Source organism: Loxodonta africana, chromosome X, assembly GCF_030014295.1.
Source record: "Loxodonta africana isolate mLoxAfr1 chromosome X, mLoxAfr1.hap2, whole genome shotgun sequence".
Taxonomy (NCBI): Eukaryota; Metazoa; Chordata; class Mammalia; order Proboscidea; family Elephantidae; genus Loxodonta; species Loxodonta africana.
The window spans coordinates 136,150,376-136,173,603 of record NC_087369.1 but is presented as its reverse complement, the minus strand read 5'-3'; the positions used below and the strand labels follow the sequence as shown (position 1 = coordinate 136,173,603).

The 23,228-nt window shown below is 40.0% G+C and overlaps 1 protein-coding gene across 1 annotated transcript in view; it reads left to right on the top strand.

Annotated features, from left to right (window-relative positions):
• The window catches only part of IL13RA2 (interleukin 13 receptor subunit alpha 2), a 37,937-nt gene extending 15,804 nt beyond the window's left edge, over positions 1–22,133 (top strand). Inside the window, exons 7-9 of the mRNA XM_064278469.1 lie at positions 1,270–1,414; positions 8,098–8,213; positions 21,768–22,133. Coding sequence (XP_064134539.1) covers positions 1,270–1,414; positions 8,098–8,213; positions 21,768–22,133 — 627 coding nt within the window. The remainder of the gene's footprint in view (positions 1–1,269; positions 1,415–8,097; positions 8,214–21,767) is intronic.
• Positions 22,134–23,228: the final 1,095 nt, after the last annotated feature.

The following is a 23,228-nucleotide window of genomic DNA, read 5'->3' as shown; positions in this document are numbered from 1 at the left end:
TTCTAATTTAGAGAGTGGTAGAGAGAAGTTAAAGGAGGCCTGGTTGCACAATGGTTAAGCACTCAGCTGCTAACCAAAAGGTTGGTGGTTTGAACCCACCAGTGGCTCTGCAGGTTAAAGACCTGGTAGTCTGCCCCCATAAAGATTACAGCCTAAGAGACTCTGTGGAGTAGTTCTACTCTGTCATAGGGTCGCTATGAGTTGGAATCGACTAGACAGCACACAACAACAGAGACAAGGAGCCCTGGTTGCCTAATGGTTAAGGCTTGGCTGCTGACCAAAAGGTTGGTGGTTAAATCCATGGAGTGTTTCCAAGGGAGAAAAGACCTGCCGATCTGCTTGCATAAAGATTACAGCCTAGAAAAACCCTATGGGACAGTTCTACTCTGTTATATGGGGTCACTATGAGTGTAATTGACTGTAAGGCACACAATAACAACAGAGACAAGTAGGTGAGCCACTGGTTCAAATTGATTTATTTCATATTGAGATGAGAAAACCGAGTCCCAAGGAGGCGAACTGATTTATAATCAAATTACACAGCTAGTACTAGAATCCAGATCGGATTCCCAGTCCATTTAAGTTTTCACTATATTCTGCTGGTTCCCAAGGTAAGTTACAACAAAAGAAAAGCCATTATTTTGGATGAGAAACACTCTTCAGCTTTTTGAAATGCAAAATAGAAGTAATTGCTTCAGTGATTTTTTTTTTTTTTTACTTTGAGACTACCCGGTCTTGTCACATTTTTATATCTGAAAGTATAATTTCATGCCAAGCTCTGAGCACTGTTACAGATCTGATGGCAGTCAACCAAAATAACAATAAGGAAAAACAAACAAACAAAACTTTGTTGTGTATGGGCTCTATAACTTCCATAGATAGAACATTCACATGATTGCTCCATCTTCTGCTAACTCAGTGTATGTAGCATCTCCCGTTTATGGAATCTGGAAAATTTGACACTCATCCAAATACTGGGGCTTCATAAACACCATGGCCACCTAGGAATTTTACCCTTTACTACAAGTAATCCATTAGCATTACAGACAAATTTGAAAATATAGGTAAGGAAGAGAATAAAAAATGAAAAAAATAATCAACCATCCAGAGAGATAATCACTGTTAGGATTTTGGTATACATCCTTCTAGTCTTTTTGATGCATGTATTTTTTATGTAGCAAAACCCACTTTGAAAGTGACAAATCAAATGTTATCTGTCTAGTTCCAGTTAGACCAAATGATGGTAGCTTATTTTCCCTTGGTTTTCAGTCTACCACCATTGAAAATGAAATGTGCATCACAAGAAAATCAAATAAAAGCAACCAAGTGTGCTTTTTAGTAAAGAGCAAAGTGAATATTTATTGTTCAGAAACTGGAATTTGGAGTGAATGGAGTGAAGAACAATGCTGGAGAGGTATGAGATAAAAGAATAGTAATCTAACTGGAGTTATTTGGTATCAGCTTCTCCATTGTCTATTTCCACAGATGTAATTGATTTGATTCCTGTGTATTCCATCTGGTGAGGTCCACAGGTATAGTCACTGTTTATGTTGTTGAAAAAGGTATCTGCCATGAAAGAGACGTTGGTCTTGCAAAATTGTATCATGCTATCTCCTGAGTCGTTTCTATCACCAAGGCCATATTTTCCTACTAACAATTCTTTGTTTCCAACTTTTGCAATTCCAATCACCAGTAGATCGTCAATGCATCTTGATTGCATGTTTGATCAATTTCAGACTACAGAAGTTGGTAAAAATCTTCAATTTCTCCAGCTTTGGCATTAGTGGTTGGTGTGTAAATTTGAAAAATAGTCGTATTAACTGGTTTTCCTTTTAGGTATATGGATATTATCCTATCACTGACAGTGTTGTACTTCAGGATAGATCTTGAAATGTTATTTTTGACGATGAATTTGCAACGCCATTCCTCATCAATTTGTCATTCTTGGCATAGTAGCCCATATGATCATCTGATTTGGAATGGCCAATACCAGTCCATTTCAGCTCACTGATGCCTAGAATATCGATTTTTATGCATTTCATTTCTGGCAACTTCCAGTTTTCCTAGATTTATACTTTCTGCAAAAGAAAGAGATGATGGAGAAGCTCAAAGACTGTCTTAGTTATCTAGTGCTGCTATAACAGAAATATCACAAGTGAGTGGCTTTAACAAACAGAAATTTATTTTCTCACAGATCAGGAGGCTAGAATTCCGAATTCAGGACGCTGACTCTAGGGGAAGGATTTCTCTCTCTTGGCTCTGGGAGCAGGTCCTGTCTCCTAGGCTTGTTTCCTGGTTCCTTGGAGATTTCCACGTGGCTTGGCATCAATCTTCCACCATCTCAGCTTTTCCATTTGCTTGTTTAATCTCTTCTGTATCTCAAAAGAGATTGTCTCAAGACACACCCTTCACTAATCCTGTCTCATTAACACAGAGGTTAGGATTTAAAATACTTATTTTGCAGGGTCACAATTCAATTCATAATGTTCTACCCTTTGGCCCCCCAAAATTCATGTCCTTTGCCATATGCAAAAAGACATTCACTCCGTTACATCATCGCAAAAGTCTTAAATCAACTCCAAGTCCAATAATCTTATCTTCTGAATCATCTAAATCAAACATGGGTGAAACTTTAGGTGGATTCCATCCTGGAGCAAAATTCCTATTCATCTGTGATCCTGTGAAATCTGGAATACAAGTTCTGTTGTCCAAAGTACAATGGTAGACATTTCCATTACAAATGGGAGAAATTAGAGGGAAAGAAAGAATAACCAGCACTAAGCAAGCCCAAAACACAGCAGAAAAAAATTACATTAGCTCTCAAGGATTGAAAACAATCCCCTGCTTTCTGAGATCATCTGGGCAATGGCCTCACCCTCCAGACTCTGGGTGTTGGTCATGCTCTCTGGATTCTGGGTTAAGGCCCCTCAGCACTGAGCTTCAGCTCCACCTTCAAGGCCCACGGATATGGCAACTCTGTTCCCTCACATTTGGGCGACCCCATTCTCCTGCTCCATCTGAGTGGAAACTCCACCCGGTCAGCCCCTTTGGCATGCCAGCGCTGCCCCCTCAGCAGCCCCATCCTCTTGGCTAAACTGAATGGCAGCCTCACTCTCTGTAACCAAGTTGGTGAAGCTCTGACTCTTTGAAACCTAGGAGGCTGTGGCACTACCCTTTGAGGCTCCGAGGCCATGGTCCCACTCTTCGAGACCAAGGCAGCTCTGTCTGCCTGTAGAATTCCAAGAGGCAGGTAGCTTTCTTTCCTTTTGTTCTTTCTCTGTCCGCTTCAGTCTAAGCTGATGGGTTTTCTGCTGTGGTAGTTGGTTAGATCCATCAGTCACAGGCTTAATCTCTTTAACAAATGAGTGTGTAGCCATGTCCCTGAACACTCTAGGACACGTGTCCTTATGTTGTAGAACAGAATTTTCCAAATCTTTAAGTTCTGTTTTCATTTTTGCGCAGTTCATTTTTAAGTCCGTCTCTTTCCTCTCACTTTTCATTATAAGCGGCAAGGAGAAACCACGTGGTTGCTTTAAGATCTTGCTTAGAAATCTTCTCAGCCAGATATTCAAATGCATCACTTGAAAGTTCTGCTTTCCACCAAACATTTGAACATAATTCAGATAAGTTCTTTGCCACTGCATAAAAACTATTGCCCTTTCTCCATCGTTCAAACACGTTCATTACTTTCTTTCAAAGGCTCACCAGAAGCACATTTAACGTCCACATTTTTAGCAACATTTTGTTACTGGTGCCATATGTATTCTCTAAGACAAGAGAAGCTTTCTTTATAGCTTTCCTCACTTCTTTCTGAATTTCCTTTCCCTCACCAGAATTTCCTTTGAGGTCCACAATTTTATCAACGGTCTCTTTAACACAATCTAAGCTCATACTATTACTGACCTTAAAACTCTTCCAGGTACCCAATTCCAAAACCACTTCCAAATTGTAGGTATTTTTTAGAGCAGCACCTCATTCTTTGGCTACCAATATCATCAGTTAGAGCAAGGGCAGGGGCCAACTGTGGAACAGACCATCAATTCCTCATATGCAAGTTCAAGTTGTAGTTGAAGAAAATTAGAACAAGTCCATGAGAGCCAAAGTACGACCTTAAGTATATCCCACCTTAATTTAGAGACCATCTCAAGAATAGATTTGATGCATTGAACACTAATGACCAAAGACCAGACAAATTGTGCAATGACCACGAGGACACCATACATAAATAAAGCAAAAGGTCATTAAAATGTAGGAAAGAAAGAAAAGACCAAAATGGATGTCAGAAGAGATTCTGAAACTTGTTTTTGAACATAGAGTAGCTAAAACGAAAGGAAGAAATGATGACGTAAAAGAGCTGAACAGAAGATTCCAAAGGGTGGTTTGAGAAGACAAAGTAAAGTATTATATTGACATGTGCAAAGAGCTGGAGATGGAAAACCAAAAGGGAAGAACACGCTCGATGTTTCTCAAGCTGAAAGAACTGAAGAAAAAATTCAAGCCTCGAGTTGCGGTAGAGAAGGATTCTATGGGGAAAATATTAAACGACACAGGAATCATCAAAAGAAGATGGAAGGAATACACAGAGTCATTATACCAAAAAGAATTAGTCAATGTTCAACCATTTCAAGAGGTGGCATATGATCAGGAACTGATGGTACTGAAGGAAGAAGTCCAAGCTGCTTTGAAGGCATTGGCGAAAAACAAGGCTCCAGGAATTGATGGAATACCAGTTGAGATGTTTCAACAAACAGATGCAGTGCTGGAGGTGCTCACTCATCTACGCCAAGATATATGGAAGACAGATTCCTGGCCAACTGACTGGAAGAGAGCAACATTTATGCCTATTCCCAAGAAAGGTGATCCAACTGAATGTGGAAATTATAGAACAATATCATTAATATCACAAGCAAAGCAAAATTTTGCTGAAGATCATTCAAAAATGGCTGCAGCAGTATATCGACAGGGAACTGCCAGAAATTCAGGCTGGTTTCAGAAGAGGACGTGGAACCAGGGATATCATTGCTGATGTCAGATGGATCCTGGCTGAAAGCAGAGAATACCAGAAGGATGTTTACCTGTGTTTTATTGATTATGCAAAGGCATTCGACTGTGTGGATCATATCAAACTATGGATAACACTGCGAAGAATGGGAATTCTGGAACACTTAATTGTGCTCATGAGGAACCTTTACATAGATCAAGAGGCAGTTATTCGGACAGAACAAGGGGATACTGATTGGTTTAAAGTCAGGAAAGGTGTGCGTCAGGGTTGTATTCTTTCACCATACCTATTTAATCTGTATGCTGAGCAAATAATCTGAGAAGCTGGACTATATGAAGAAGAACGGGGCACCAGGATGGGTGGAAGACTTATTAACATCCTGCCTTATGTAGATGACACAACCTTGCTTGCTGAAAGTGAAGAGGACTTGAAGCACTTACTAATGAAGATCAAAGACCACAGCCTTCAGTATGGATTGCACCTCAACACAAAGAAAACAAAAATCCTCACAACTGGACCAATGAGCAACATCATGATAAACAGAGAAAAGATTGAAGTTGTCAAGGATTTCGTTTTACTTGGATCCACAATCAACGGCCATGGAAGCAGCAGTCAAGAAATCAAAAGACACATTTGGTTGGGTAAATCTGCTGCAAAGGACCTCTTTAAAGTGTCGAAGAGTAAAGATGTCACCCTGAAGACTAAGATGCACCTGACCCAAGCCATGGTATTTTCAATCGCATCATATGCATGTGAAAGCTGGACAATGAATAAGGAAGACCGAAGAAGAATTGAAGCCTTTGCATTGTGGTGTTGCCGAAGAATATTGAATATACCACGGACTGCCAAAAGAACGAACAAATCTGTCTTGGAAGAAGTACAACCAGAATGCTCCTTAGAAGCAAGGATGGCGAGACTGTGTCTTACATACTTTGGACACGTTGTCAGGAGGGATCAGTCCCTGGAGAAGGACATCATGCTTGGCAGGGTACAGTATCAGCGGAAGAGAGGAAGACCCCCAACGAGGTGGACTGTCACAGTGGCTGCAACCATGAGCTCAAACATAACAATGATTGTAAGGATGGCTCAGGACCGGGCAGTGTTTCATTCTGTTGTGTATAGGATTGCTATGAGTCGGAACCGACTCGACGGCACCGAGCAACAACACACTTGTGTTCGAGTGTCTAGTACTGTGCCTAAGGAATATTTTTATAACTAAGATGCCATGATATGTAAAATGCATATTCCGCTCACTTTCAACACTAATTTAAAGTGATTATGATAAATAAAAATATAAGCTAAAATGTCTAGAGAGTGAAGGAAAATATGATTGTCCTTCACAGTACTACTAGCTTTAACAATGGAAATTACTAGTATTCATTCAAAGTTGTAGTAAAAACTCTGCATTGCTTTTTCATGTATTTAGATATATTACAGGTATAAATATATATACAGATGCAATACACACAGATACTGGTGTCTCTATCAATCATGCATCTCCTTTCAGGTAGTTCCAGTATAATGGAATTCCCTTTTCACTATTGTCTCATTGTGAATGTGGTAGTACCATTGTTCCTTTTCATTCATCAAATATTTATTAAGGACCTACTACTATATGTCAGACTCTTGTCAGACACTGGGGGTGTCGCAGTGAAGAAGTCTCCGCCCTCGTGGAACTTGTATTTTATTCCTGGGTTGGGTAGAGATAGATAATAAACAAAGAAGTCCAATATATCAGGTATCATATAAGCAATATGGAGAAAAATTAGACAGAGAACTCAATTGGCCAAGAGATATATGGAATCAGAAAAATGCTTACTGATTCTACATTTTTTGTTTTTGTCACTGCTCTAAAAAATCTGGAGACTCTATGGAACTGACATTGAGCAAGTAATTTCCTGAATTGTATCTAGTAGTAAGTCAACTCATAGTTTAAAGTGGATATGCTGATATACATCCTTGTATATGTTTTATATACCATCTTAACAATGATATTGATTATTGAGATTTCTTTTGCCCTGATAGATATCTCTTAGTAGAATCTTAAGGACTTTGAGATTAGGAACAAGAATTTCATGAGTTGCATGTGATCTTAGTTCTTGTAGAACATTTCTTGTTGGATCATTTAATTTACAGAAAAATAGGACAATAACTTTCTTAGAAATAAAAAATATCCTCTTCAGGATTGACTTTTAGGTAAATGGCTGCCTATATATGATTTGCAGAGCCTCAAGAAAGGAACCTTCTGCCTTCCCACCGTTATCTAGGATGGCAGAAAATTTATATTGTTAGTCACTCTTTGGATTAAATCCTTGCAAATCTTAACCAATTTGTGCATATGAATCTGGTAACTTTTTAGGAGACTATAACATCCTAAAGGAATAGGACAAAGAAAGGAGGGGGGAGGGCAAGGTTGGAGCATTGGGTCTCGGTATAGGATTTAGGATGCTCTGAATCAGAATCTACTTGAAGGCAACTTTTTTTTTGTTATTAGTCCAGAGTTAGTGGGAGATACAGGTTTTGGACGCACACGCTTTGGCTACTTTTAAGTTTGTCTGGTGATTGGTCATTTCTTGCTATACAGAAGGACCATTAAAACTTCATCCTCTCTCAATATGGGACAGCTTTAAAAATGTAGCCTTTTAAGACTAGCCTTATCACTCAGACAGGAACTTTTATTGAAGACCAACTCTTGCTCACTACAGCAGCATTTAAAATAATATAAAATTTGACTTATGGATAGTTAAGGGATACAAAAGACATGTTCTTTTGGTTAGTATTTTATTATTTTGTTATGAAAAAATCACGAAGTCCTCGTTAAACAAAGCCATGTGAGAAAATAAGAATTGTGCTTTGGGGATTTTTTTTTTCCTAAGTGAAAAGAACAAATGTCACAGTTCAGTCAAATAGCTGCTTTATGTAATAAGTGCAAAAGTGATACCTGTGATATCTTTGCACTGGCAACTATGGCAGAAGTTACCAAATATAACTCAGTTCGCCACCAGTTCCTAGGAGTTTATTTATATAATAATTCAGTTTCAAAAATAATTATAAACCTCTAATCCTTCCCCCTTTTTTGTGACTTTTAATCCTAGGTGACATATGGAAGGAAACTTTGATATATTTCATGGTACCATTTGGTTTTGTCTCATTACTTGGTTTGTTAATAACTCTACTGATTTTGTTTAAGCAAAGAGCTGTACTTAATACGGTAAGTTCTGTAACATTATAATGTGTAGTCTGAAACCGATTAGATAACCAAAAATGCTTGGCATTTAGAACAAATGGGCCTACATTCTATAATTTTACCTGTACACTATACAATGTACAATTGATGTTGTATGGATTATGATGCTAGTGTCAAAAATACATTATTTAAAATTAACCCTAAAAGGCTACTTTTGGGGTGGTCTTACTTTTGTCTAAATAGAAGAATAATTCTTTTGAACCTGAAGTACTATTTACGTCTATATTAGGGTATAGTATAAGGAAAGAGAGAGCAAAGTAGGATTGGGAGAAAGCAGAGAGTGACTTAAAATGGACGTAGACTGAAACATATTACTAGCATGCCACAAGCAAAAGATCACATAGAAATTCCGCAACGGGGGTCTGGTGACCAGGGTTTCAGGGGACATCTACGTCAATTGGCGTAACAAAATGTATTAAGAAAACGATCTGCATCCCACTTTGGCGGGTGGCGTCTGGGGTCTTCTTAAATGCTAGCAAGCAGCCATCTAAGATGCATCAATTGGTCTCAACCCACCTGGAGCAAAGGAGAATGAAGAACAGCAAAGATACAAGGTAATTATGAGCCCAAGAGACAGAAAGGGCCACATAAAGCAGAGACTACATCAGCCTGAGACCAGAAGAACTAGATGGTGCCCCACTACCACCCATGACTGCCCTGGCAGGGAACACAACAGAGAATCCCTGATGGAGCAGGAGAACAGTGGGATGCAGACCTCAAATTCTTGTAAAAAGACCAGGCTTAATGGTCTGACTGAGACTAGAAGGACCCCGGAGATCATGGTCCCTCGACCTTCTGTTAGCCCAAGACTGGAACCATTCCCAAAGCCAATGCTTCAGACAGGAATTGGGCTGGACTATAAGACAGAAAATGATACTAGTGAGGAGTGAAATTCTTGGCTCAAGTAGACACATGAGACTATGTGGTCAGCTCCTGTTGGAAACGAGATGAGAAGGCAGAGGGGAACAGGAGCTGGCTGAATGGACACGGGGGATACAGGATAGAGAGAAGAAGTGTGCTATCTCATTAAGGGGAGAGCAACTCGGAGTACACAGCAAGGTGTATCTAAGTTTTTGTATGAGAGACTGACTTGATTTGTAAACTTTCACTTAAAGCACAATAAAAGAAAAAATTCCACAACGTAGTCCTGTCTTCCAGGAACTAACTCTCTACTTGGGGGAGACAGGATACATACAAAAAATATAACCTGCATTGTAGAATGTTTTAGATGATTGCTATTTGAGTGATACAGATTGTTATAGAATTTCAGAGAATGGAGAGATTACTATGGGTTGGTGGACTTTAAGGAGTTGTGACTAAGAGAAAAATATCTTATTAGAGATAGAAATGTAAAGGTATATGCAGTGTTTCACTTTATTTCTCTGTTGAATGCTTTTTTGCCTATTTATCTGAGTTATTAATCCTCAGTGAAATAGTTTGTGTTGTTAATGACTATGTGTTATTAATGGAGCTCTTTCTTAATTTCAGGTTTTTGATTCGAATAAAGAAGATTTTACTCAGCAAGAAGCACTCTGCTGATTCACCAATTTCTAGTCATATGGCCAAATGGCAAATATGAGACTTATTAAACTGATTTTCCTCAAAATGGTAAATGTGTCTTATTTTGTTTTAAGGCATTGTATTTAAATAGGTTTTAGAGCACTTCAGCCCTCAGCTAGTAGAAAATTTGCTAGAATCTGTTAGTGGTTTTTTTCCCTCATAAATCCCTGGTGAGAGTGCTGCATGTAGGAAATTCAAGGGATGGGTCAGAATTGATTCAATGATGTGTTAATAAAACAATGTGATTTTGTAACATTGCCAAATGTTGGAAGATGAGATTCTAGTTTGTTAAAATTGAACTTAGGATGCGTGCATTCACCAGGAATAAGATTGCTTGGCATTAAAAGTAACCCATTCAAAAACCAAACCCACTTCGTTGAGTCGATTCCTACTCTTAGAGACCCTATATGGAGAGGATTGATAAGGAAGCAAGAAATTTTAAATACATTCATAGTCCTAAATGAGTTTTTCACATTTCATGAAAGAAAAAAGTTGGAGGAACGCAGTGTTTAAAAGGCTGAAAATAATGAACTGACTAGCGATCATATTTGAAAATCAGAAGTCACAAACTCTACTGTAAAAGCTTGGGATTTCCCCCCACTAGTTGGCAGGCAACATTTCCTGCTTTCTGATGGTGTGAGTTCTGTGGCTTGGAAACAAAAAGAACAAGTTTCTTAAATTAGTAAGCCTTTTAAAAGCACATTCAACCTTCAGGCTAATTGACAGTTGACTTCTGAGATGTAATGTAGCCATGTAGGTATAGACGGTTGCTTTAAAATTTAGGAAATAATGGACTACAGATTGCAATCAAAAGCTAACTCTTAGTTTGGACCAACTCTTAATATTATTCAGAGCATCTCTACTATTTGCTCCACAGACCAATAGTGTGTGTGTGTGTGTGTGTGTGAGTGTGTGGGTATTATTGTTAGAAATGCACTATCTCAGGCCCCCGTTCAGACCCTACTCAATTAACAACCTGCGTTTTAACAACACCCCTAGGTGATTCATCTGTGCATTCAGTTTGAAAAGTGTTGATTTAGAGCAGTGTTTTAGAATAAAAAGGATATAATAACACACTGGAGAGGCAAACTTAGGAGCAAGGTAACTACAGCTATGGCTCTTACTGGCAAGATCGTCTCTAAAAAAGGGAAGAAAAGCTAAAACTGAGCTGCAAACCAGAACACCATCCTTTACTGTCACTTGGAATCAGTGATTGGGTGCACCACTATTCTCTAAGTAGAACTGTCCTTGTTAAACATCAAACCCCTTGTGATAATACAAATTAAGATATAATACGATTGGAGATTGCTCTCCAAACTAGCCTTGCTAAAGTTCTTAGTGTGTGTGGGGTAGGGGGTTTGGAAAGGAAGAAGGAATATGGAGGGGAGTGGTCAAGGCTGGGGAGGGAAATGGCAGTGAATTCTGTCCTGGGGGGCTGAGATGGGCCTTGAAGACCTAGTATTTCAATTTCCCTGTTCCAAACATGCATAACAAGCCTTACAAATCAAATGATTCTGGAACAGCTGCCATAAACCTAGACATCCCAGCCATAATCACTCCATCAAAGTAGATTCGACAACCAAGTGGCACCAAATCTGGACAGAGTTGGAACTTGCCAAAGGACCCCCAGAGCTCCTATCCGCTAGATGTGTAAGTCTGTTAATCTTACAATAATGTGACCCCAAATTTTATGCAATTGAATTTTTTGAACTTTTTTTTTTTTGCTTTATGATAGAGTTTTAAAGTATTGAAAATTTTCCAAATACTTGGCATACAAACAGTGCCCTGATTTAATCTTCTCATGCCCTGTCCATCTGTCTTCTGCCACCTGGGGCTGCTCCAAGCCCTCACTTTGAAACCCTCCTCCGAGACCTCCCATGATCCAGCAACTAAAGGAATGACTCCTGGCACAGCAGTAGTCCTCCAGGTAGCAGGGATAGTTTCATAGGCCCACACTTAGGAGGGTTCCAAGCATAGTTCTATGCTCTGCTGCTGCAATTTTGAAATTCTTAATAATTTTTGAAGAAGTAGCCCCACATTTAATTTTTTACTGGGCCCTGCTAATTATGTAGTCATTTCTGACAGCTGGCATCAGTTCCGATAAGTCAGTGTTCAGGCTGTACCATTGTAACATTGTGAACATTACTTCTGTTTTTTTTTTTTTAATTTTATTGAGCTTCAAGTGAACGTTTACAAATCAAGTCAGTCTGTCACATATAAGTTTATATACACCTTACTCCTTACTCCCACTTGCTCTCCCCCTAATGAGTCAGCCCTTCCAGTCTCTCCTTTCGTGACAATTTTGCCAGCTTCCAACTCTCTCTATCTTCCCATCCTCCCTCCAGACAGGAGATGCCAACACAGTCTCAAGTGTCCACCTGATATAATTAGCTCACTCTTCATCAGCATCTCTCTCCTCCCCACTGTCCAGTCCCTTTCATGTCTGATGAGTTGTCTTCGGGGATGGTTCCTGTCCTGTGCCAACAGAAGGTTTGGGGACCATGACCGCCGGGATTCCTCTAGTCTCAGTCAGACCATTAGGTATGGTCTTTTTATGAGAATTTGGGGTCTGCATCCCACTGATCTCCTGCTCCCTCAGGGGTTCTCTGTTGTGCTCCCTGTCAGGGCAGTCATCGATTGTGGCCGGGCACCAACTAGTTCTTCTGGTCTCAGGATGATGTAGGTCTCTGGTTCATGTGGCCCTTTCTGTCTCTTGGGCTCTTAGTTGTCGTGTGACCTTGGTGTTCTTCATTCTCCTTTGATCCAGGTGGGTTCAGACCAATTGATGCATCTCAGATGGCCGCTTGTTAGCATTTAAGACCCCAGATGCCACATTTCAAAGTGGGATGCAGAATGTTTTCATAATAGAATTATTTTGCCAATTGACTTAGAAGTCCCCGCAAACCATGGTTCCCAGACCCCCGCCCTTGCTCCGCTGACCTTTGAAGCATTCATTTTATCCCGTAAACTTCTTTGCTTTTGGTCCAGTCCAGTTGAGCTGACCTTCCATGTATTGAGTGTTGTCTTTCCCTTCACCTAAAGCAGTTCTTATCTACTAATTAATCAGTAAAAAGCCCTCTCCCTCCCTCCCTCCCTCCCCGCCTCCTAACCACAAAAGTATGTGTTCTTCTCAGTTTATACTATTTCTCAAGATCTTATAAAGGTGGTCTTATACAATATTTGTCCTTTTGCCTCTGACTGATTTCGCTCAGCATAATGCCTTCCAGGTTCCTCCATGTTATGAAAAGTTTCAGAGATTCGTCACTGTTCTTTATTGATGCGTAGTATTCCATTGTGTGAATATACCACAATTTATTTAACCATTCATCCGTTGATGGACACCTTGGTTGCTTCCAGCTTTTTGCTATTGTCAATAGAGCTGCAATAAACATGGGAGTGCATATATCTGTTTGTGTGAAGACTCTTGTTTCTCTAGGGTATATTCCGAGGAGTGGGATTTCTGCGTTGTATGGTAGTTCTATTTCTAACTGTTTAAGATATCGCCAGATAGATTTCCAAAGTGGTTGTACCATTTTACATTCCTACCAGCAGTGTATAAGAGTTCCAATCTCTCCGCAGCCACTCCAACATTTATTCTTTTGTGTTGTTTGGATTAACACCAGCCTTGTTGGACTGAGATGGAATCTCATCATAGTTTTAATCTGCATTTCTCTAATGGCTAATGATCGAGAGCATTTTCTCATGTATCTGTTAGCTGAAGTGTGTGTTCATATCCTTTGCCCACTTCTTGATTGGGTTGTTTGTCTTTTTGTGGTTGAGTTTTGACAGAATCATGTAGATTTTAGAGATCAGGCGCTGGTCTGAGATGTCATAGCTGAAAATTCTTTCCCAGCCTGTAGGTGGTCTTTTTACTCTTTTGGTGAAGTCTTTAGATGAGCATAGATGTTTGATTTTTAGGAGCTCCCAGTTATCTGGTTTCTCTTGGTCATTTTTGGTAATGTTTTGTATTCTGTTTATGCCTTGTATTAGAGCTTCTAAGGTTGTCCCTATTTTTTCTTCCATGATCTTTATCGTTTTAGTCTTTATGTTTAGGTCTTTGATCCACTTGGAGTTAGTTTTTGTGCTTGGTGTGAGGTATGGATCCTGTTTCATTTTTTTGCATATGGATATCCAGTTATGCCAGCACCATTTGTTAAAAAGACTATCTCTTCCCCAATTAACTTACTCTGAGCCTTTGTCAAATATCAGCTGCTCATATGTGGATGGATTTATATCTGGGTTCTCAATTCTGTTCCACTGGTCTATGTGCCTGTTGTTGTACCAGTACCAGGCTGTTTTGACTACTGTGGCTGTATAATAGGTTCTGAAATCAGGTAGGGTGAGGCCTCCCACTTTCTTCTTCTTTTTCAGTAATGCTTTGCTTATCTGAAGCTTCTTTCCCTTCCATATGAAGTTGGTGACTTGTTTCTCTATCACCTTAAAAAATGACATTGGAATTTGGACCGGAAGTGCATTGTATGTATAGATGGCTTTTGGTAGAATAGACATTTTTACTATGTTAAGTCTTCGTATCCATGAGCAGGATATGTTCTTCCACTTAAGTATGTCCTTTTGAATTTCTTGTAGTAGAGCTTTGTAGTTTTCTTTGTATAGGTCTTTTACACCCTTGGTAAGATTTATTCCGAAGTGTTTTATCTTCTTGGGGGCTACTGTGAATGGTATTGATTTGGTTATTTCCTCTTCGGTGTTCTTTTTGTTGATGTAGAGGAATCCAAATTATTTTTGTATGTTTACCTTATAACCTGAAACTCTGCCAAACTCTCCTGTTAGTTTCAGTAGTTTTCTGGAGGATTCCTTAGGGTTTTCTGTGTATAAGATCATGTCATCTGCAAATAGAGATAATTTTACTTCCTCCTTGCCTATCCGGATGCCCTTTATTTCTTTGTCTAGCCTAATTGCCCTGGGTAGGACTTCTAGCACGATGTTGAATAAGAGCGGTGATAAAGGGCATCCTTGTCTGGTTCCTGTTCTCAAGGGAAATGCTTTCAGGTTCTCTCCATTTAGAGTGATATTGGCTGTTGGCTTTGCATAGATGCCCTTTATTATGTTGAGGAATTTTCCTTCAATTCCTATTTTGCTGGGAGTTTTTATCATAAATGGGTGTTGGACTTTGTCAAATGCCTTTTCTGCAACAATTGATAAGATCATGTGGTTTTTGTCTTTTGTTTTATTTATGTGGTGGATTACATTAATGGTTTTTCTGATGTTAAACCAGCCTTGCATACTGGTATAAATCCCAGTTGATCGTGGTGAATTATTTTTTTGATATGTTGTTGAATTCTATTGGCTAGAATTTTGTTGAGGATTTTTGCATCTATGTTCATGAGGGATATAGGTCTGTAATTTTCTTTTTTGCGATGTCTTTACCTGGTTTTGGTACCAGGGAGATGGTGGCTTCATAGAATGAGTTGGGTAGTATTCGGTCATTTTCTATGCTTTGAAGTACCTTTAGTAGTAGTGGTGTTAACTCTTCTCTGAAAGTTTGGTAGAAGTCTGCAGTGAAGCCGTCCGGGCCAGGGCTTTTTTTTGTTGGGAGTTTTTTGATTACCGTTTCAATCTCTTTTTTTGTTATGGGTCTATTTAGTTGTTCTACTTCTGAATGTGTTAGTTTAGGTAGGTAGTGTTTTTCCAGGAATTCCTCCATTTCTTCTAGGTTTGCAAATTTGTTAGAGTACAATTTTTCGTAGTAATCTGAAATGATTCTTTTAATTTCATTTGGTTCTGTTGTGATGTGGTCCTTCTCATTTCTTATTCGGGTTATTTGTTTCCTTTCCTGTATTTCTTTAGTCAGTCTAGCCAATGGTTTATCAATTTTGTTAATTTTTTCAAAGAACCAGCTTTTGGCTTTGTTAATTCTTTCAATTGTTTTTCTGTTCTCTAATTCATTTAGTTCAGCTCTAATTTTTATTATTTGTTTTCTTCGGGTGCCTGATGGATTCTTTTGTTTTTCACTTTCTATTTGTTCAAGTTGTAGGGACAGTTCTCTGATTTTGGCTCTTTCTTCTTTTTGTATGTGTGCATTTATCGATATAAATTGGCCTCTGAGCACTGCTTTTGCTGTGTCCCAGAGGTTTTGATAGGAAGTATTTTCATTCTCGTTGCATTCTATGAATTTCCTTATTCCCTCCTTGATGTCTTCTATAACCCAGTCTTTTTTCAGGAGGGTATTGTTCATTTTCCAAGTATTTGATTTCTTTTCCCTAGTTTTTCTGTTATTGATTTCTAGTTTTATGGCCTTGTGGTCTGAGAAGATGCTTTGTAATATTTCGATGTTTTGGACTCTGCAAAGGTTTGTTTTATGACCTAATGTGTGGTCTATTGTAGAGAATGTTCCATGTGCGCTAGAAAAAAAAGTATACTTTGCAGCAGTTGGGTGGAGAGTTCTGTATAAGTCAATGAGGTCAAGTTGGTTGATTGTTGTAATTAGATCTTCCGTGTGTCTATTGAGCTTCTTACTGGATGTCCTGTCCTTCTCCGAAAGTGGTGTGTTGAAGTCTCCTACTATAATTGTGGAGGTGTCTATCTCGCTTTTCGGTTCTGTTAAAATTTGATTTATGTATCTTGCAGCCCTGTCATTGGGTGCATAAATATTTAATATGGTTATGTCTTCCTGATCAATTGTCCCTTTTATCATTCTATAGTGTCCTTCTTTATCCTTTGTGGTAGATTTAAGTCTAAAGTCTACTTTGTCAGAAATTAATATTGCTACTCCTCTTCTTTTTTGCTTATTGTTTGCTTGATATATTTTTTTCCATCCTTTGAGTTTTAGTTTGTTTGTGTCTCTAAGTCTCAGGTGTGTCTCTTGTAGGCAGCATATAGATGGATCGTGTTTCTTTTTCCAGTCTGTGACTCTGTGTCTCTTTATTGGTGCATTTAGTCCATGTACATTTAGCGTAATTGTAGATAAGTAAGTTTTTAGTGCTGTCATTTTGATGCCTTTTTATGTGTGTTGTTGACAATTTCATTTTTCCACATGCTTTTTTGTGCTGAGGCGTTTTTCTTAGTAAATTGTGAGATCCTCATTTTCATAGTGTTTGACTTTATGTTAGTTGAGTCGTTACGTTTTTCTTGGCTTTTATTTTGAGTTATAGAGTTGTTATACCTTTTTGTGGTTACCTTATTATTTACCCCTATTTTTCTAAGTAAAAACCTAACTTGTATTGTTCTATATCACCTTGTATCACTCTCTATATGGCAGTTCAATGCCTCCTGTATTTAGTCCCTCTTTTTGATTATTGTGATCTTTTACCTGTTGACTTCCATGATTCCCTGTTCTGTGTATTTTTTTTTTAATTAGTCTTAATTTGGTTGTTTTTTTGATTTCCCTATTTGAGTTGATATCAGGACGTTCTGTTTTGTGACCTTGTGTTGTGCTGGTATCTGATATTATTGGTTCTCTGACCAAACAATATCCTTTAGTATTTCTTGTTGCTTTGGTTTGGTTTTTGCAAATTCTCTAAACTTGTGTTTATCTGTAAATATTTTAATTTCGCCTTCATATTTCAGAGAGAGTTTTGCTGGATATATGATCCTTGGTTGGCAGTTTTTCTCCTTCAGTGCTCTGTATATGTCGTCCCATTGCCTTCTTGCCTGCATGGTTTCTGCTGAGTAGTCTGAACTTATTCTTATTGATTCTCCCTTGAAGGAAACCTTTCTTTTCTCCCTGGCTGGTTGTAAAATTTTCTCTTTATCTTTGGTTTTGGCGAGTTTGATGATAATATGTCTTGGTGTTTTTCTTTTTGGATCAATCTTAAATGGGGTTCGGTGAGCATCTTGGGTTCATATCCTTTCGTCTTTCATGATGTCAGGGAAGTTTTCTGTCAGGAGTTCTTCAACTATTTTCTCTGTGTTTTCTGTCCCCCCTCCCTGTTCTGGGACTCCAATCACCCGCAGGTTATCCTTCTTGATAGAGTTCCCCATGATTCTTAGGGTTTCTTCATTTTTTTAAATTCTTTTATCTGATTTTTTTTCAGCTATGTTGGTGTTAATTCCCTGGTCCTCCAGATGTCCCAGTCTGCATTCTAATTGCTCGAGTCTGCTCCTCTGACTTCCTATTGCATTGTCTAATTCTGTAATTTTATTGTTAATCTTTTGGATTTCTACATGCTGTCTCTCTATGGATTCTTGCAACTTATTAATTTTTGCATTATGTTCTTGAATAATCTTTTTGAGTTCTTCAACAGTTTTATCAGTGTGTTCCTTGGTTTTTTCTGCAGTTTGCCTTATTTCGTTTGTGATGTCTTGAAGCATTCTGTAAATTAGTTTTTTATATTCTGTATCTGATAATTCCAGGATTGTATCTTCATTTGGGAAAGATTTTGATTCTTTTGTCTGGGGGGTTGGAGAAGCTGTCATGGTCTGCTTCTTTAAGTGGTTTGATATGGATTGTTGTCTCCGAGCCATCACTGGGAAACTTGTTTTTCCAGAAAATCCGCTAAAAAAAATGCAGTCAGATCCCTATTAGATTTCTCCCTCTGGCTCAGGCTATTCGGATGTTAATGAAGCCGCCTGGGGAGGGTAGGGGAGGGAACAGAGAGATAGGAGAGTAGCACCTCAGAATATAGCCAGAGGTGCTTGTCTTGCTTGCAATGACTATTATATCTGAGATTGCCGAGGGGGCACGTCGCCTATGTGTGCTGGCTGTGTGGAAATTGCCACCGGGGGGTCTGCCCCACTGGAGTCACGGTCAGATCCTCCACTTCCAGCCCCACGCCCAGCGTCAAGGCTCCCCTGGTGGGACGGTGCAGTCTTGACTCCAAAATCAGTCGCTGCCTCCCGGGGACTTCTCGTCCCTCCAGCCGCGTTGCCGTGCCGCCCTGAGAACCGGTTGGGCCCCCTCCCGGGGTTAGTTCAGAGGGGTGGAGCAGCTCTCCGTGTTTATGCTGTACCTGCGTCCAGTCCAAATCCCGGCGGGACGGTTCCCCGGCTGGGACGCTGCTCTCCCCGTTCCAAGACCAGTCACTGCCTCCCGGGGACTTCTCCTACCGGCTGCATCCCACGCCGCCCACGGAACCGGCTAGTCCCCCTCCCGGGGTCAGTTCAGGGTGGTGGAGCAGCTCTCTCTGCTTGTGCCGTATCTGACTGGTACGCTGGCTCCAGGCTCTGAAAACAATCGCTGCTTCCCCGTATTAGTTTGTTCTCCGTCTCTAAATCTGTTTGTTGTTCAGGGTTTGTAGATTGTTATGTATGTGATTGATTCACTTGTTTTTCCGTGTCTTTGTTGTAAGAGGGATCCGAGGTAGCGTCTGCCTAGTCCGCCATCTGGGCTCCGCCTCTCATTTTGATGCCTTTTTATGTGTGTTGTTGACAATTTCATTTTTCCACTTACTGTTTTGTGCTGAGACGTTTTTCTTAGTAAATTGTGAGATCCTCATTTTCATAGTGTTTGACTTTATGTTTGTTGAGTCGTTACGTTTTTCCTGGCTTTTATCTTGAGTTATGGAGTTGTTATACCTCTTTGTTGTGACCTTAATATTTACCCCTATTTTTCTAAGTAAAAACCTAACTTGTATTGTCCTATATCGCCTTGTATCCCTCTCCATATGGCAGTTCTATGCCCCCTGTATTTAGTCCCTCTTTTTGATTATTGTGAAATTTTACATATTGACTTCAATGATTCCCTGTTTTGAGCATTTTCTTTTTTTAATTAATCTTAATTTGTTTTTGTGATTTCCCTATTTGAGTTGATATCAGGATGTTCTGTTTTGTGACCTTGTGTTGTGCTGGTATCTGATATTATTGGTTTTCTGACCAAACAATTTCCTTTAGTATTTCTTGTTGCTTTGGTTTGGTTTTTGCAAATTCTCTAAACTTGTGTTTATCCGTAAATATTTTAATTCCGCCTTCATATTTCAGAGAGAGTTTTGCTGGATATATGATCCTTGGCTGGCAGTTTTTCTCCTTCAGTGCTCTGTATATGTCATCCCATTCCCTTCTTGCCTGCATGGTTTCTGCTGAGTAGTCTGAACTTATTCTTAGTGATTCTCCCTTGAAGGAGACCTTTCTTTTCTCCCTGGCTCCTTTTAAAATTTTCTCTTTATCTTTGGTTTTGGTGAGTTTGATGATAATATGTCTTGGTGTTTTTCTTTTTGGATCAGTCTTAAATGGGGTTCGATGAGCATCTTGGATCGATATCCTTTCGTCTTTCATGATGTCAGGGAAGTTTTCTGTCAGGAGATCTTCAACTATTTTCTCTGTGTTTCTGTCCTCCCTGCCTGTTCTGGGACTCCAATCACTCGCAAGTTATCCTTCTTGATAGAGTCCCACATGATTCTTAGGGTTTCTTCATTTTTTTAAATTCTTTTATCTGATTTTTTTTCAGCTATGTTGGTGTTAATTCCCTGGTCCTCCAGATGTCCCAGTCTGCATTCTAATTGCTTGAGTCTGCTCCTCTGACTTCCTATTGCGTTGTCTAATTCTGTAATTTTATTGTTAATCTTTTGGATTTCTGCATGCTGTCTCTCTATGGATTCTTTAACTTATTAATTTTTCCACTATGTTCTTGAATAATCTTTTTGAGTTCTTCAACAGTTTTATCAGTGTGTTCCTTGGCTTTTTCTGCAGTTTGCCTTATTTTATTTCTGAGGTCATCCCTGATGTCTGGAAGCATTCTGTAAATTAGTTTTTTATATTCTGTATCTGATAATTCCAGGATTGTATCTTCATTTGGGAAAGATTTTGATTCTTTTGTTTGGGGGGTTGTAGAAGCTGTCATGGTCTGCTTCTTTATGTGGTTTGATTTCGACTGCTGTCTCCGAGCCATCACTAAGATATAGTAGTGGTTTATTCTATAATTGCTCACTGAGTCTTATCTTGTTTTGTTTTCTTTCAATTACGTAGATGGGCTACTAGATTGTGCTGTCTTGTTTGTTGTAGCCCTTGACTTACTTATGACCTATTACCAGCTGGTTTGGGCTGTTGCCAGATATATATGCCTGAGTCTATTCACTATTCTTGAGTAGAACCTGATTTTGGGTCATCAAGTGTCTGGTGCACCCTAACACCTATCCACCTCGAGAAGTAGTGGTGATAGTTGTGTGCACCAGATTCTAGTAGCAGCTGGGGTTCACACTCCAGGGGGAGCAGGATGCTGACAGGCTTCCCCCAAGTGTCAGTGAGTTAGGTGTGTCTGTATTCCCAGAGCACCTTGGTGGGAGGGCTCTGCAGCTGTACCTTAGGCCCCCAATGCAAGTACCTCTACTGATTGGTAGGTGTCACCCTCCTTCGACCCCTAAGGCAAGAGGCTAGGTGGCCTGGGGGGAGCTTCAGCCCTCAGTTCCCTGTTGTGGGTCAGTTAGGGCTCTGTTGAATAAGCAGGGATTTCAGACCTGGGAAACTTGTTTTTCCAGTAAATCCGCTAAAAAAAATGCAGTCAGATCCCTGTCAGAACTGCCTTTGCATTATAACAGCCACCTTGTTCCCTGTAAGGATGAAAGTCTGAGATTTGGATCATATATGCTTGGCTGGAGCTGGTTCTGTGTTTTTAGTCCAATTAGGGAAGGATTTTTGGTCCCTGGTTTTTTTGTGTTTGCTTCTCTCACGCCGGAAGAATGGGTTAGGAAAAGACCAAAAAAAAAAAAGGGGAAAAGCAAAGCCGCCGCGGATCTAGAGTCGTTCTCCCTGTGGCTCAGGAAATTCCAACGTTAATGAAGCCGCCTGGGAAGGGGGGATTCAGAAAAACAGGAGAGTCACACCCCGGAATATAGCTAAAGTTGCTTGTCTTGCTTGGGATGACTATTTTATCTGAGATTCCCGAGGGGCGTGTCGCCTATGTGTGCTGGCTGTGTGGAGATTTTCCCCGAGGGTCTGGCCAACTGAAGTCGCGGTCAGATCCTCTGCTGCTAGTCCAAAGCCGAGCGTCAAGGTTCCCCTGCTGGGACGCTGCACTTCCAGCTCCAAAATCAGTAGCTGCCTCCTGGGGACTTCTCTTCCCGCCAGCCGTGTCGCCGCCCCGCCCTTCCGGACCAGCTGGGCCCCCTCCCGGGGTTAGTTCAGGGGAGTAGGGCTGCGCCCTGTGTTTGTGCCGTGACCGGATGCCCTGTTGAGCTCCCCTGTGCCCAGTCCAAAGCCCGGCACCAAGGTTCCGTGGCTGGGACACTGCACTCCTGGCTCCAAAACCAGTCACTGCCTCCCGGGAACTTCTCCTCCCACCAGCCGCATCACCACGCCGCCTGCTCGGACCGCCTGTGCCCCCTCCCGGGGTCAGTTCAGGGGGGTAGGGTTGCGCCCCGTGTTTGCACCGTCACAGATGTCGTGTTCAGCTCCCCTGCGCCCAGTCCTAAGCCCGGCGCCAAGGTTACCTGACCGGGACGCTGGCTCCAGGCTTCAAAAACGGTCGCTGCTTCCCCGTAGTTGTTCGTTCTCTGTCTCTGTCATTCCGGTCAACTCTTTAAATCTGTGTTTGTTGTTCAGGGTTCGTAGATTGTCATGTATGTGATCGATTCACTTGTTTTTCTGAGTCTTTGTTGCAAGAGGGATCCGAGGTAGCGTCTACCTAGTCAGGCATCTTGGCTCCCCCTCCTTCGTGAATTATATTTTTGATATGTTGTTGAATTCCATGGGCTAGAATTTTGTTGAGGATTTTTGTGTCTGTGTTCATGAAGGATATTTCTCTGTAAATTTCCTTTTTTTTTTTTATCAGGGTTATCCTGGCTTCATAGAATGAGTTTGGAAGTATTACTTTCTTTTTTATGCTCTGAAATACCGTTAGTAGTAGTGGTTTTAACTGTTCTCTGAAAGTTTGGTAGAATTGTCCAGTGAAGCCGTCAGGATCAGGGTTTTTTTTTTCTTTTTTTGTAGTTTTTAAATTACCTCTTCCATCTTTTTTTGTAGGTTTATTTAGTTGTTCTACCTCTGTTTGTGTTAGTTTAGGTAGGTAGTGTGTTTCTAGAACTTTATTTCCTCTAGGTTTTCAAATTTGTAGGAGTACAATTTTTCATAGTATTCTGTGACGTTTCTTTTAATTTCAGTTGGGGCTGTTGTTATATCACCCATCTCATTATTCGGGTTATTTGCTTCCTCTCCTGTTTTTTGTTTGTCAGTCTAGCCACTGGTTTGTTGATTTTGTTGATCTTTTCAAAGAACCACCTCTTGATCTTGTTAACTCTTTCATTTGTTTTTCTATTCTCTATTTCATTTAATTCTGCTCTAATTTTTTATTATTTGCTTTCTTCTGGTGCCTGAGGGTTTCTTTTGCTGTTCTTTTTCTATTTGTTTGAGTTGTAGGGTTAATTCTTTGATCTTGGCCCTTTCTTCTTTTTGGATGTGTGCATTTATTGATTATAAAATGACCTCTGAGCACTGTTTTCACTGTGTCTCAAAGGTTCTGATAGGAAGTGCTTTCATTCTCATTGGATTCTATGAATTTCTTTATTCCATCCTTAATGTCTTCTATAATCT